The 14,226-nt window shown below is 51.3% G+C and overlaps 1 protein-coding gene across 1 annotated transcript in view; it reads right to left on the bottom strand.

Annotated features, from left to right (window-relative positions):
* Nucleotides 1–14,226, bottom strand: part of ITGA9 (integrin subunit alpha 9) — a 301,990-nt gene that overhangs the window by 47,007 nt on the left and 240,757 nt on the right. Inside the window, exons 20-23 of the mRNA XM_053929726.2 lie at nt 14,084–14,163; nt 8,382–8,471; nt 6,215–6,323; nt 886–993 (exon numbers count right to left, since the gene is read on the bottom strand). Coding sequence (XP_053785701.1) covers nt 886–993; nt 6,215–6,323; nt 8,382–8,471; nt 14,084–14,163 — 387 coding nt within the window. The remainder of the gene's footprint in view (nt 1–885; nt 994–6,214; nt 6,324–8,381; nt 8,472–14,083; nt 14,164–14,226) is intronic.

The raw sequence follows: 14,226 nt of genomic DNA, 5'->3' as shown, positions 1-14,226 counted from the left end.
CCTTCATACGCAAAGAAGATCACCTTATGAACTCCTGAGACAGCTCTGCCCCCCTCCCCTTACCTCTCCCCAGTGAAGGTCTCAGTGGGACCTGCCTGATTACTTAAAACTACAGCTTTCCCACGCTCGAGCCCTTCACTCCTTTATTTCCCCCCTCCCGTTTATCATCACGTATTAAGACTATATGTTTTACATATTTATATATTATTTGTCTCTCTCCACTTGAATATACAGGAGGCCCGGAAATGATGATGATTTTGTCTGTTTTGGTCCCCACAGTAAGCCAGCACTTGGCCGGTGGTGAGTGTGACGTATTTGCTGACTTCAGCACAGACTGGATGTAAAGCCATGGGTCTGGGGGAGATCTCTGAGACTTGAGTGTAGGAAAAAGGAGGCCCCGGACCCGCAGCAGGGAGATGAGTGGGAGTGACCACATGCTAGTTATCAAGCTTGTGCTGAGACCAAACCACCTACAGCTGACCTCAGATCGGGTGGAACTGCACACCCTGCATAACCTTGAGTTTCCCCCTGTAGTTATGTTGTATGAACAGCGCTTCACCCTCTAGGCATCAGCGGCCCTTCCTTCAGAACGGCGCATTCAGACACACACCGGACTGCAGGCGGCGGCTGGGGTTGCCAGGCTCAGTCAAGTCTATCCCAGAAGTCGGGTCCATAACCAGCCCTCACCTCTCCCCAGAGAGCTCTTCTTAAGGGCATGAATCAAACTGTCTCAATGTAGAACTTCGGGTGTTGCAGGTCTCCTGGGCTTCTGCAGATGTTTCCTAAGGTTAGAACCGGTTACCTTTCTGGGCCCTCGGGGAGAGTTCAAAATGTGAATGAGCTGGTTCGAGCCTGAAAGCAACAGTGACACAAAGGCGAACTCACCACCATCTCCTGGATGTGAAACATCTCTGCACCTCCAGGTGACAGGCGGCTGGGGAAAGAGATGCTGACGGATGACCCAGGAAGGGTGCTTGGCCCAGTGTTATAGACCTGCGGGTGGGGGACACACACAGCAAGTTTTAACAGAAACACAGACCTTCTTTCCACGTCATGCAATGTATCCGCTGAAGTTCTTGGAAGGCGCGCACAGAGAGTCTAGGGCTTAAAGTGAAATGTCAAATGATGGGAGATTTCAATGTTCTTGTCCTCTTCCTGCTAAAGATTATTTCTTTTTATATACCTAGAAACTTACTTGTCGACTCGTGGGAATTCAGACATGATCTAGTTCAGTGGTTCTCAAACTTTAGCATATGTCAGAATAACCAGAAGGGCCTGTTGAAACACAGACGTGGGGAGGGTCATGCCCGGCGTTTCTGAGGTTGTAGGTCTGGGGGTGGGTTGAAGGATGTGCATTTCTAAGAAGCTCCTGGGATCCACAGTTTGAGAACCACTGATCTGGTCAAACTCCTTTCATTTTACAGTTTGAGGTAACTGAGACCCTCAAAGACAAAGCAGGTTGTCCCGAACCAAACAATCTTACAGAAAGGGCTGTTTTCAGTATACTCTCCAGCTGATTTGGTTTCTCCAAAACGTGGAGGTTATCCCTGGCTTATATTGTCCAAGGTCACCTGTGCATCTCTTTCCCGTGCCGGCATTTGGTCCTTACGACTTTAGCCCTCCCCCCCTCCCCCCCCATGATCCTCCCCATTTTCTATCTCCAGCAGCCCATCATCTCCTGAGAAATGAGAGAAAAGGTGGCAGCCACCAAGAGACCCGTAAGAGAAAAGGGTCCGAGCAAAGGCTGAGCATGAAACTCACACTAAAAATGGAACATGAAGGAGAAGAAAAAAGATGGGTAGATGTGCAGGGACAGACAGCAGGTGAGTGGTTGCCGAGGGGTGCAGGGAAGATGGGAAGTGGGCTGGACAGAAGAATGCCCCCCAAGACATCTGTGTCCTCCACTGTGAAACCTGTGAACACGTTATGTCGCCTGGCAAGAGGTGATGAAGGTTGCTAATCAGCTGACCCTAAAAATAAAGAGATTATCTTGGATTATCCAGGTGAATGCAATGTGGTCACAAGGGTCGTTATATCAGGAAGAGGGAAACAGAGTCAGAATCAGGGAGATGTGAGAGAGACTCTGCCAGCCACTGCCGGCTTTGAGGACGAAGGGGACATGGAGCCAAGGCAGGGAGAAGCTGCAAAGGGTGAGAAGACCGATTCTCCCCTAGAGGCTCCAGAAAGGGACACAGCCCTGCTGACGCTGTGATTTTAGCCAGGGAGACCTATTTCGGACTCCTGTGCTGCAGTGACGTAAGATAATACATTCGTGCCATTAGGGATGGGGCTGGCATCGAGCCACTAAGTTTGAGGTAATTAGTCACAGGGACCGCTTAGGGATATGGAGATTCTTTTGGGGTGGCGGGTGATGAAATGTTCTACAATTAGATTACGGTGATCGTTGCAGAGGCCAGTTCTGCAAATGTGCTAAAATCAGTGAACTGTACACTTTCAGTGGGTGAACATTAAGGTGTGTAAATGGTATCTCAAAAAAAGATGGTCTTTATTTATTTATTAAAAGGTGGGTTAGGAGCAAGAGAGAGGAAGAAGGGAGATGCTACTCTGAAAGCTGGGGACTAGAGAGAGAATTCAGGGACTCAGGGCATCTCTGCAGCTCGGGTCAGAAGGGCACAGCCGGGAGACAGGCTGGAAGTCTGAGCAGGTCTTCACATGTGACGGAAGGCGTCAGGGTCTGGCTCCAGCCAGCCCTTCCCTAAAAACAACTGTGTCTTCATTTATTTTTTTGCAATAGTAGGTTCTGCTTCAAAGAATAGACAAAAAAAAAAAAAAAAAAAAGAAGAAGAAGAGGAGGATAGAGCAGATGAGCTGTGACAGCCAACTGTTAATTCAAAAGGAATGACATTCACCAAGAACAACCACCCTAAGACACAAGAACGGGAGGAATAGCCAACCACAACTGAAGTAACTAATTTGAAGTGAAACGTGAGAGCCCGGAACTGAGAGGAGACCGACTGGCGTGTCTGGGAAACCCCAATTAAAGCCTGAGTCCGGGAAGGGAAGAAGAAAGGGATTCTGACTTGTGTTAGTTCACCACCAGGGCCAGACAGATGGGAGAGCTTGTATTACGACATTAATTTATTTTTAACAAATGTCTTAACAATTGATTCTCTGCAATGTTCTTGTGCAACATCTGCATCATTTTTCAGGTGAGGGAAATGATCGACTCTTGATGCAAAAGGAAAAGAACAGCCTATGGTTGGTCAACAAATTACTTGTCTCTGTTAAGAAAATTTAGTATTTCTGCCTTTCTTCCAGCTGCATTTGCAGGGGAGTCTTCAAATAATTATGTAGCTTATTGAGTATAGCTTTTAAAAGACACAGAAACATCTCTTTGTATAAAAAGTCTCTAGCCCTGGCTGGTGTGGCTCAGTGGATTGAATGCTGGCCTGTGAACCAAAGGGTTGCCGGTTCGATTCCCAGTCGGCACATGCCTGGGTTGCAGGCCAGGTTCCCAGTAGGGGGAGCAGCACAGGCAAACACACACTGAAGTTTCTCTTCCCCCCTTTCTCCCACCCTTCCCCTCTCTAAAAATAAATAAATAAAATCTTTGAAAAAAAAGCCTCTTTATATAAAAGTCTTGTGCTCTTCAGGAGTGAGCTGCCAGAGGAAGGAAAAACAGAAGTGATTTATCCATATTCCCCAGGCTTCCCATTCATTTCCACCTTTTGGTCATTATTATCATCATCAATGTGGCCAGTGGCCTTCCTGCAAGATGGTCACAATCATGACAATTATCCCAGAAAATGAGCCGGCAGAGAATGCTCAAGGAAGCTGTCAGCTTCGCTAACACAGGACAATCTCCTAATTAATGACCCGCACCATCCGTCTTACACTCCCAGTCACCTCGCTTCATCCTGGCGGAATGGCGTGTTCTTCCTCAGGCAACTGATAATCCAGGGCTCTATCTAAGGGGCATGCTGATCGCTCACTCCTTCCGGGGCGGGCCCCCCAATTCTCTGGCCTGTATCCCGTGTCAGTTCAGGTGTCTAGAAAGCTCTCTGCCTGAATACCAAACTTCAAGTTCCCTGTAAAAACACCTTCAGGGAAACATGACTTAACCATGGGCGCTCAGAGTTCTTTCTTTTTTTTAGAGGGTGGTCAGAACATTTTGGGGCCTTTTGTACAACTGCTCTTCCTTCTTGCTTTCTCCTCTTAGACACCTGGTACTCTCTTCATTCTGTGGCATGTGTCTAAATAATTTTTGTGACTCTATCTTTTGTTGTATACCTAAAAACTCTAAGAGTCGGTAAGTAATTAAAATTAAAGTGATTTAAGGAAAAAGAAATAACTCCAGCTGGTCTTTTCCCGTTTTCTATGCCATTGCAAAAAGCAATGGAGAAAAACAAAGGAATTCTGAGAAGCAATTCAGAAACACAGAGACCCTGTTCATGGCAATCACTCCATGGCCTCAAAAGCAGATCTAACCCCATTCCCCTCCTTTTCCCCTGTAAATCAAGCATGGTGGGGGGGTGACAGTTGGGTTTAGCTGGCCGGGAGGCATGTCCCTTCCGAGCCGGGGACATGTGCTATCCATCATGGCTGCTGAGGTCTCTTGCCTGGGAGAATTATTTTGGAGAGAGAAAGACCATTGTTTGTGTGACCCCACAAATGTTTTACTGCCTCGTTCTCTGGACCCTCACCCCATCATTATTCATCACCCCCTTGGTCCACCTAGGAGTGGCCACAGGGAAAGAAAATAAAAATTACTTGGCCACAGTAGTGAGAGCCAGACCAGGAAACCACCTTCTCCATGGGGAAGGATAGGGTGGAAGAGGGGGAGAGCTCTGGGCGATGTGGGGTGTAGATTACATTAGGGAGCACTGAAGTGGGGGTGGGCCCATCTCCTCCTCCTTCCCTTCATCCCCAGCTCCTGGCAGGGGGCTGGGCCAGTCCTGGCCCCAGGCCGCCTTTCCCAGCTCTGGGCCCTGCAGCCTGTCCTCTCCCGCTTGGGCCTACATTTCCGTGTTTCTCAATTGAGGAGAATGGAATGGATGAGGCTGACGCCCTTCTGGATTTATATTCAGAGTCTCACGTTGGCCCCGGCTGGGTGGCTCAGTTGCCTGGAGCGTTGTCCCATACACCAAAAGGTTGCAGGTTTGATCCCTGGTCAGGGCGCACAAAGTGGGCAACCAGTCCATGTCTGTCTGTCTCTCCCTCCCTTCCTCTCTCTCAGTCTCTCTCAAATCAACAAACGTGTCTTCGGGTGAGGATTAAAAATAAAAGTCTCAGGCTGAACAGTGCTGGCCTGAGAATTTGTGCGCTAGAGCAGGGTCAGCACGCTCGGCCTGCAGGCTAGATCTGGGCTGCTGCCTGTTTCCACACAGCCTGCGAGCTAGGAGCGGTTTTACATTTATAAATGGTTGGAGGAAAAATACAAAAGAAGGAGCACCAATTCATGACATGTGAAAATGCTATAAAATTCGGATGTCAGTGTCCCCACGACAGTTTTGCGTTGCATTGCCTAGGGCGGCTTTTGTGCTGCAGTAGCTCATTAGTTGCTACAGAGACTGTACGGTGTGCTGAGCCTAAAATTCTTACCCCGTGGCCCTTTCAGAAAAGAGTTTTCCCACCCGTGGTTTAGAGAAGGAATGATGTCCTTCATGAGGGCCACGGTCCTCGGCGGGTGTGACAGGGAAGGCCAGCCCTGCTCTATGATGGGCCCGCACATGTCCCTGTGGGGAGTGGACATGGGCTGGCACTGTTCTGCTCTTGTAAAACTACACTTCTGGAAGGCTGCCCTCTGTCGGGGTGGTGGGCTCCTGGCTGAGTCAGTATGGAGAACCCAGGAGGAAGGGGACGTGGCCAATCCTCAAGGCTGCCCTGCCCAAAATGTGAAGACTGATGGAGAAGAGAAAGGGGTCCTTTGAGGCCATCTGGGCAAGGCCATTGGCCTGGGCCTCAGCATCCAGAGGCCTTCTGGAAGAAAGCTAGCTGGTAGTCATCATGCAGCTCTCCTCCCACATGCTGGAAAGCAGAGGGGTCTACACAGCGAAGTACTGGACAGGGAAGGAATTAATTCTGGGTGTGGTCACAGAGAACACACACGCACACCTACCCCACACTTCAGCCACCCAAACTGGGGACAGTTTCTCCAGGACGGAGCCTGGCCCTTCAGTTGCTTTTGAGAAGGCACACTTCATGGGCCCTCCCGTTGGTCCCCCATGACAGAGACTGTCTGCAAGGGTGGTACCTGGAGGGTGATGTTGAGGGGCTGGAAATGACACTCCAGATCATCCAGCTGAATGAAGTTGGACGCGTCCACAGACTCGCCATACACAAAGGAGGTTGGAGACATGATTCTGGAAGAGAAACCACGACGTCCATCATCCCAACCCCTGGTCACACAACCCACGGTCACACCCAGCCCGAGAACCCAAACAGCTGTCTCCAGGACCCTGCTGTCCCCAGTGCCTGCCGTCAATCGCTTTCCTTCCGGAGCTGTTACTTCTCTCTCCTGTAAATGGACATAGCCAGACATACGCTTTCGAAACCAACCTTTCCAATAATGACTTGTCACCTTGGGTCAAATCAATGAGCGACAGGCATAACTACGTACTGGGATCACACTGCTGAAGTGAACAGCAAAGCTATGGTAGCTTTGACTTCAGTTTCTTTTAACTGGATAAGAAAATTATACATGTCTTGTTTTGTGAAAAACTTTCTGCAAAGTGAGAAAGGAAATACATACATAGGAATTATATATTTGGCACCCTACACCCCACACTGTGACAAATTCACTTCAAACTCTAAATTTGCCAAACTACCAAAACTATTAGAAATTAGGTCTTAAAAGTGGAGTCCACCCGATGGTAGCATTTTTCTTCAGATTTCAAACAGCGGCTATGTGACATGTCACTAAGAGGTCAAGCTCGGCTTGCAGCATGCTTTCCAGGTTGCCCATGCCGACAAACCCTGGGACGAGACAAAGCCCGGACTCACTCAAATTCCCAGACAAATAGTGGATTCTAGATGGGGGTCTAGCAGCTGCTCACTTGCCTGAACACTAATAATGTAAGATTTGGGGCACCAGGTCTGAACGGACAGCAAGTCACCTATTTTCACCTTAAGTGTATTCCTTCAGAAATGTGGGAGTCCCAGCATCATCAAATGGCAGGAACACGGCCCTGTAATTACGCTCGCCCTGTTTTGTGTTCCTGGGAAGATCAGAGGCTGGGCGGTTTGTTTAACCCACGGCTTCATCAGGGGCTGTTCACACCTCACTGTGAGGCCTCCCAGGGCCTGACCACAGGATGGAGTGAGCCAGTTTTCTCTTTGGTCCCCAAGGACAGGGCCTGGTTCAGGGTACATTCTCACTGTGCCTCTGATGAGACAAGTAAACAAACTACATGGTTAAAAATAGAGCCATGAACAAAGGCAAATCTATGCTAATTTGCAAATGATATTCCACCAATGTCTCATGTCTGAAGACCATGACGAAAAATGCAGAGAGCGCAGGCCTGCCCATTCCCGGCACCCCACAGGGCACGAGCTGTCACAGCGAGGGCCCCTTCTGTGACGTATTAGCATCTCTACTTAGAGCCAAGGCCAGGGCCCAGAGCTCTTGAAAACTGAAAAATGAGAAACTCCAGAAAGCTCAGCTTGCATCTGGGGCAAGGGTTCAATGAATCCTCATTTAATCTAAACAGATTGAGCAAAGTCTGTTCCCACTCTCCAAGAGGGACGTGCTGGGTCTTCTGAAGCCGGAAGCAGGAACTGAGCTCTCAGGTTTCCGCCTGGGCTTTGGCTGAAAACCACTGCGTACTGATTTGGGTCTGCAGCCCTGCTTTCCAACAATGCCGGCAGCAGCACCGAGTGGCCTGGACTTCACCCGGCAGGCGGTGTGCCTGGCCTGGTGGTTCCCTGCCCACTGCAGACCCACACCGACACTGGGCGGAGATGCTGCCAGCTCTGTGTAAGGGGTTAACAGAGCCACACAAAGCCGGTGCCGACTGTGAGCCACCCAGAGCACCGCGACCCCTCTGGCCCAGCAGCCTCTGGCTGAGATTTTAAGCCCAGGGATCATGCTGCCTGCTACCATCTGGCACTCTGGTGGGGTGGGTGCTGGGAAAACACGCACAGAAAGGTGTACAGAATGTTCAATGGAATTAAAGGGCTTCAGCTTGTCATCACACTTATTGTGTCACCCACCAGGTGGGTGGGTGGGGGGAAAGAGGAGAAAATCAGGAGGGAGGAGGGCGCGAGTCACTGCTGCTGAAGCTCTTCCTGCATTTCAGCGCTGGGAAGACTCAGAGGCTGCGGGGCCCCTGACTCCAGACTACATGCGCAAAGTCAGGAAAGGCACCCCGCCCCCTGCAGGGCGCCTCTGTGTTCTGGCAGCCCCGGTCCAGGTCACTCACCCAGTGATGGACGTGTCCACTTCGTGCATCAGCGGCACCACCAGCACGAGGCTGTTGTCATGCAGGGACTCCGAGCGCTCCACGTTGCCGCTGTGTGGGAGGGAACACTGGTCAACACGGGTCTGGGCGGCAGCCTCCCAGGCTCTGTATTATAGCTCCACCAACACTCCCCAAAGGCTGGCTCGGCACCTTATCTATCCTCTCTTCTGTTCTGCTTTTGGTCCCTGGGCAGAGTCACAGTGGGCACTCAACTGTGTCAGCCGTGTTCCCCTCACAAAGACGTGAGAGCAAGCAGTGTACTGGGGAGCTGACCCCAGGAAACGCCAGTTGGGAGTGGAGAAGGGAGACAGGAAGGGGAGTAAGACCATGAAGGTGTGTGACCCAGGAGGTTAGGGCTGTGGGCACTAGGCTCAGGGACACTGAGAGGCAGTCTTCCCAACTCAGGGCGCGGGAGCTGGGCCTTCGTCCCCTGGCTCCTGAGACCTGCTGCTGCTGGGCAATGTGCGGGGAAGGGGGCGGGGACATTAACTCCATGGCCGCGGCCCTAGGCACACATGCACTCAGGGCACTGGGCTCTGGATACAGAAAGCCTCGGGGGGGAGCAGCAGGTGCTGGGAGCTGGAAGCTCTGCAGTGGTGTGTGGGGAAGGTGATGCCGAGGACTGTGTGTGGATGGGCACTGCCAGCATGTGCTGCTTCTAAAGTGCTTGCGCCGTGAATAATGGACCAGCAGGGCTGGGGCACTGCAGCTGGGAAGGAACCTGCTGCTGGACTCCATGGCTATTTCCCATCTGGAGGCCTCACCCACCCTCCAGGGACAGGCAGGCGCAGGAGAGAGGCCCTGCCTGACCCTGTCACCACAAATAACACGGGAACTCCCGCCTTGCACTTTGGCTGCAGTATGTCCGTATATAGGCATCCCCTTTGGGGTGAGAAAGCACAGGACTGGGATTCTTGGGAGGTCATCCTGGAAGGACAAAGCAAGGGAGCTGGAGGCTGTTGAGTGGCAGCTATGTGACAGGCACGTTTCACAGCATGACTCCCCGGGTCCTCAGAATGACCCCAGGAGGGAGGGGTTACCCACCTGGGACAGGCAAGGAGCAGCTCAGATAGATTAGGTAGCTGGCCCCGAGGACCTGGAGCAAGCCAGGTCAGTCTGACTCCAAAAGCAGGACTTTTCCTCTGTGATTCCCTCTCCTGGGGGAATCTTCCCTAGACCTGGGGGCTGAGGGGAGAGATGGGAAGAAGGAAGAGGAGAAAAGAAGAACAGAGGAGGAGGAGGAAGAGGGAGAAGTCCCAGTTTCCCTTTACTATTTAATTAAATTCCAAATATGAACTGTGATTGTTGTTCCAGGGAAGCAACCGCCGTGGCGAACGGCAGGGCTATTGGGTGCATGTCACCACACCCGGCATTTACAGTTGGTTCTGTCACACAGCGTGACTACAGGGTCCCAGCAGAAAGCCAAGTTCACCCTCCAGGGTGGAATATGAGAGTCTCGAAGACCCGCTGAGGTGCAGGCACAGCTCATCAGCACCACTCCGTCTCACCATTCCCCGACCAGTGCAGAGTTCCCACCTGCCCCCTGCCTGCCCTCTGCCCTCCCTCTCCCCTAGTCTTCCTCTCCCACCCTGCAAGTGCTGAATGCAACAATACTGAAATAGTGCTCACATCCCCTCTCCTTCTCTCCTATTGTTCTGAAACAATGGCAGTCTGTGACTCTGGCCCCTGCTCCTCATCTGCCTTCCGCGTGTGGGGTGACACCCATCACTCAGAGAGCAGCCAGTTTGCAGAAGCAGCAGGATCAGGTGCCCACCTGGCCTGGCTTCCTTGCCCTTCCTTTCCCAGGGGGGCTGGGAAAGCCAAAGCATGGCTGCTACAGCGAAACAGGAGAGGAGTCCCAGGAGGATGGAGATGACCCTGGGCCTGCGCCCTTCCCCCTCCCCCTCCCCCTCCCCCACGGAGCATCCTGCCAGGTCTGCGGAACTGGAATCGCTTCCTCATGGAAGCGCCACCCCTTGCCCTGCCCTTTGTCCAGCCACCTGTGGCCGCTGGCAGCTCAGGCCCAACAGTGTCATCTGTCATCAGATGACTGCTCCAGACGGAGCTAAGTTGAAAAGTTAAGATAAAGAGGCCAGACATCAAAAGGCTCCCAGTCAGCCTGCAAGCGCGTGACTTGGGATGCTCTCACGAGGTCGGTAAAGCCGGGCTGCTGAGAGGGGGCTCTCGAGGAGCTGTTTACTCTCAACAGGATGTGCCCCTAAATCCACACGTGGGCAAGAGCTCTTCAAAGGGTGGTGACAGGAAGGAAGGCAGGGTTGCTAGCTTGCAAGACAAGCACCTCTGAGGATCTTTCCATCACAGCAGGAAGTCGAGTGCTGTGGGTGCCTTTGGGGGCAGTAAGACCAGATTTTCACCAAAGTCTGGGAAGAAACGAGTGCCTGAAAATTCTGCTGTGCCTTTAACAGATCACACAGCTCCCTTAACATCTGCGATTCCAAGAATGAGAAGAGCTGCCATTTAATAGTTGAGCCACCAATGCTAGGTGTTCTTGATGCTATGTGGCAATAGTAATGTATAGAAGGGAATGTTCTTTAAAATTTTTTTTCTATTTATTAATTTTAGAGACAGAGAGAAAGGGAGGAAGGGAGGGGGATAGAGAGAAAATGAGAGACAGAGAGAAGCATCACTTTGTTGTTCCCCTGACTGATGTATTCATTGGTTCATTCTTGTATGTGCCCTGACTGGGGATCGAACCTGTAACCTCGGCGTATCGGGACAATGCTCTAACCAACTGAACTACTTGGCTAGTGCCTAGAAGGAGATTTTCTTGAATTTAGTAAGTCATTAGCATTTTTCTTATGTGCCCTGCATTGTATCTGGTAAACAGTAGGTGCTTAATGGATGTTTGCTGAGTGAAAATGGGCCCAGCATAGAGTAAAGGGCTACAGATGGTGGGTCTCTGCTGTGGCTGCTCATTATAATCACATAATGAGCCTTTTTAAAAATCCGAAAGCCCAGATCCCATCCCTGACATGAGACCCCATCTCTTAGGGGTGGGCCAGGCATTGGCAGTTTTTAAAGCTCCCCAGTGGATTCCAGTGGACACCTCAGGCCAGTGCACTGCTGGTATATGGACGTGTCATTCGAATAGACGAAGTTTTCTCTGTCCTGTGTTGACCAGCCCTCCTTCTACACCTCTGATTGGCCCTCAGTGGGGTGGGGAGGCAGGTGGCGGTTCCCCCTTTGGACAAGGGAAGTCTCTTCCATGTCCTATTTCCTGCTCAAAGGTTCCTTCTCAGGAATACTGGTTGCCCCTGGGGCTGAGGGACCAAGAGGTCACGTCGATAGATCTGCCCAACGGTGGTGAGTCTTCTTCGGTGGATCCCAGAAACAGCAGGAGAATGAGAATTTTCAAGTTCCAGTGGACAGCTGCCTCCCTTTGTTAAATTTGACAATCTCGTGCTCTGCGGGCCAACTGTTGCATTGTGTCACTCCCCTATTCAAGAACATTCAATGGCCCCCCACTGCCTTTGGAATGTAGTTCAGACTTTCTGAGCCTATGCAGGCCCTCGTGGCCCGACCCAGTCTCCTCCTTCAGCCCATCTTCCACCGCTCTGGTTTGTTCCCCACCCTTCCTCCGAGATGGCTCCCGATGCCCCATTCACTCCATTGCCCGCCACCCCCATGGGTGTAACACAGCAGGATGTCCCATGCACACTGTCACCACCGTGCCTATGTTTCTTCACCCTGAAAACAGACAGCTCTCTCTGAATGCCACCTCCCCACTGAAGCCCTTCTGCACTCTAGCAGTAGGAACGAAGTCAACCCTCTCTGTGTGCCTCACATGTTTCTATTACATCACAGTCACATTTTATGTGAACGTGAATTATATGGTCTTGAAAATAGTGTGAATTAAAAAGAACACAGTCTTGCACGACTTTGAAGTTTGCAAGCCCAGCGACCGTCACCTGTGCTGAAATGCTCTCCCCACTGGCAGGGGTGCCCAGACAGTGGGAGCCACGCTGAGCTGGAAGGTTGCACGGGAGCCCTGGGACTGCTGGGCTACACTTTAACATTCACTGTTGTTACTAGCTACATCTACTCTGTGTGCCCTACAGCGCATACAGGATACACTTAGCGTCGATGTGCACTAGGTCCAGCCAGCACTGAACAAAAGGCTGGCAAGTCGTCAGCTTTGCAGGGCAAGTCGGACACAACACAGGGCCAAGAAGGTCGGAAAACCACTGAGGCCTGCTGTGCTCTTGCTGTTAGGACAGGACGTTCTCCAAACTATCAGAGGTAATGCTGACAAGTGCAGAGCGCAGCATTAAAGTCAAATGCTTTGGTGGTTGTGGGCTGAGGGGCTCCGACAATGCATGCCTCCACCTCCACGGTCCTTCCCGGGGGTGGGGGGAAATCATCTTAATTCTGTGAGTTTTAAATATAGTGTTGGGATGGAGGAAGGCCTCAAATGGAAACAAGATTCAAGGGTAGCGGGAGATGAAACTAGAGCCTGCTTGCATCTGCACCCCATGAGTCCTGCTGCTGTCCACGGCTGGGTTACGTCTGTAGGGCCCTCAGCTGGGCTTCCCAGATGCCCGGCTCTAAGGATGGAGACCGAGGCCCTGTGAGGCAAAGCCACTAGTGAGACTGTGGACAGGACTGAAAGATTCAGGGCTTGCGAAGCATCCTAGTCCAATCTGTGGGTAGTCGGTGTTTTTATGAAAATTCAAAAATCTCTCAGGCTGAGGCGTCATAGAGGCCAAAATTTGGGGAAAAACATGAGACCAGGATTTACTACATCTGGCAGCACAGATCCAAGATATGACGTCAAGGATAAAATGGACTCAAGAAAGGAAGATTTCTGCAGACAGTTTTTGGAGAAGACTGCGACGGTGGGGCGGGTGTCTGCCTTTTAAATCAAGTGTCAGGGACCTCGATCAAACAGTGTGGTTCCTGCCCAGGAAATGTAAGGAGAAGGGGCTGCTGCCTTCCCCTCTGATGGTGGAGTGAAAGAGAGGTGACTGCCCAAGAGTCACCTACATTTCCAGAGACTGGGCAAAGATAGTTGAATGGGATCTATATGGGGAAAGGTACCATGGGGTCCCCTTTGGTCCTCTGCCAAAAGGACAGTGTCAGCATCAGAAGCTGAAGGTATTTCTGGTGGCCTAAAAGCTGAGGTTGGAAACGGTTTCCCCTTTTCCAAAGGGTAAGAGTCAGCTTTGAATACCTGCGTGGCCCAGTGAGTGCTTACAACCGCACCTGTTAACCTAGACCTCTGTCTTCCACATCCCTGTTGTGCACCCAGGGGCTCAGACAGTGCTTGCAGGGAAAGAGGAGAGGACCAGTACAGGTGAGATCACTCCCCCAGGCAAGTTTTCCCCGGAGACTCTAACTGTGCATTTGTCAACTTGCTTGGAGACTTGAAGTGACTGTAGGACTCTGCATCACCCAAGAGTGACCTGAGAGTGCATGGGACTATCCTAGATGTCCTCCAAGGACAGGGAAAGGGAGACAGGGTAGCTGTGCAAGCAGAACTAGACAAGCACTGTCCCTGAGAGACCTGATTCCACCCAGCGCTCTGGGGCTTTATCACTTCTTCCTCCTCAGCCTCCTGGGCACCGTCAAAGCGTGACCAGGGTGTGTCTCCAGATTCCATCAATACTTTATGTTTGGGGAAGAGAAGTCTAAATCCCTCTCACCTCTGAGCAGTAATGATGAAGCTCAGAACTTCCTCTTCCCCAGACAGATGGCTCGTATCAAAGATCACGCTGAATTCATACTAGGAAAAAAAACAAAGAAAGTGACATTTGGCGTCAGCAGGGTCTCCAAATTAAACTGTTAG

Source organism: Desmodus rotundus, chromosome 8 (assembly GCF_022682495.2).
Source record: "Desmodus rotundus isolate HL8 chromosome 8, HLdesRot8A.1, whole genome shotgun sequence".
Classification (NCBI taxonomy): Eukaryota; Metazoa; Chordata; class Mammalia; order Chiroptera; family Phyllostomidae; genus Desmodus; species Desmodus rotundus.
Note: the sequence above shows the minus strand (reverse complement) of the source record. Positions and strands in the feature narration are given on the sequence as shown.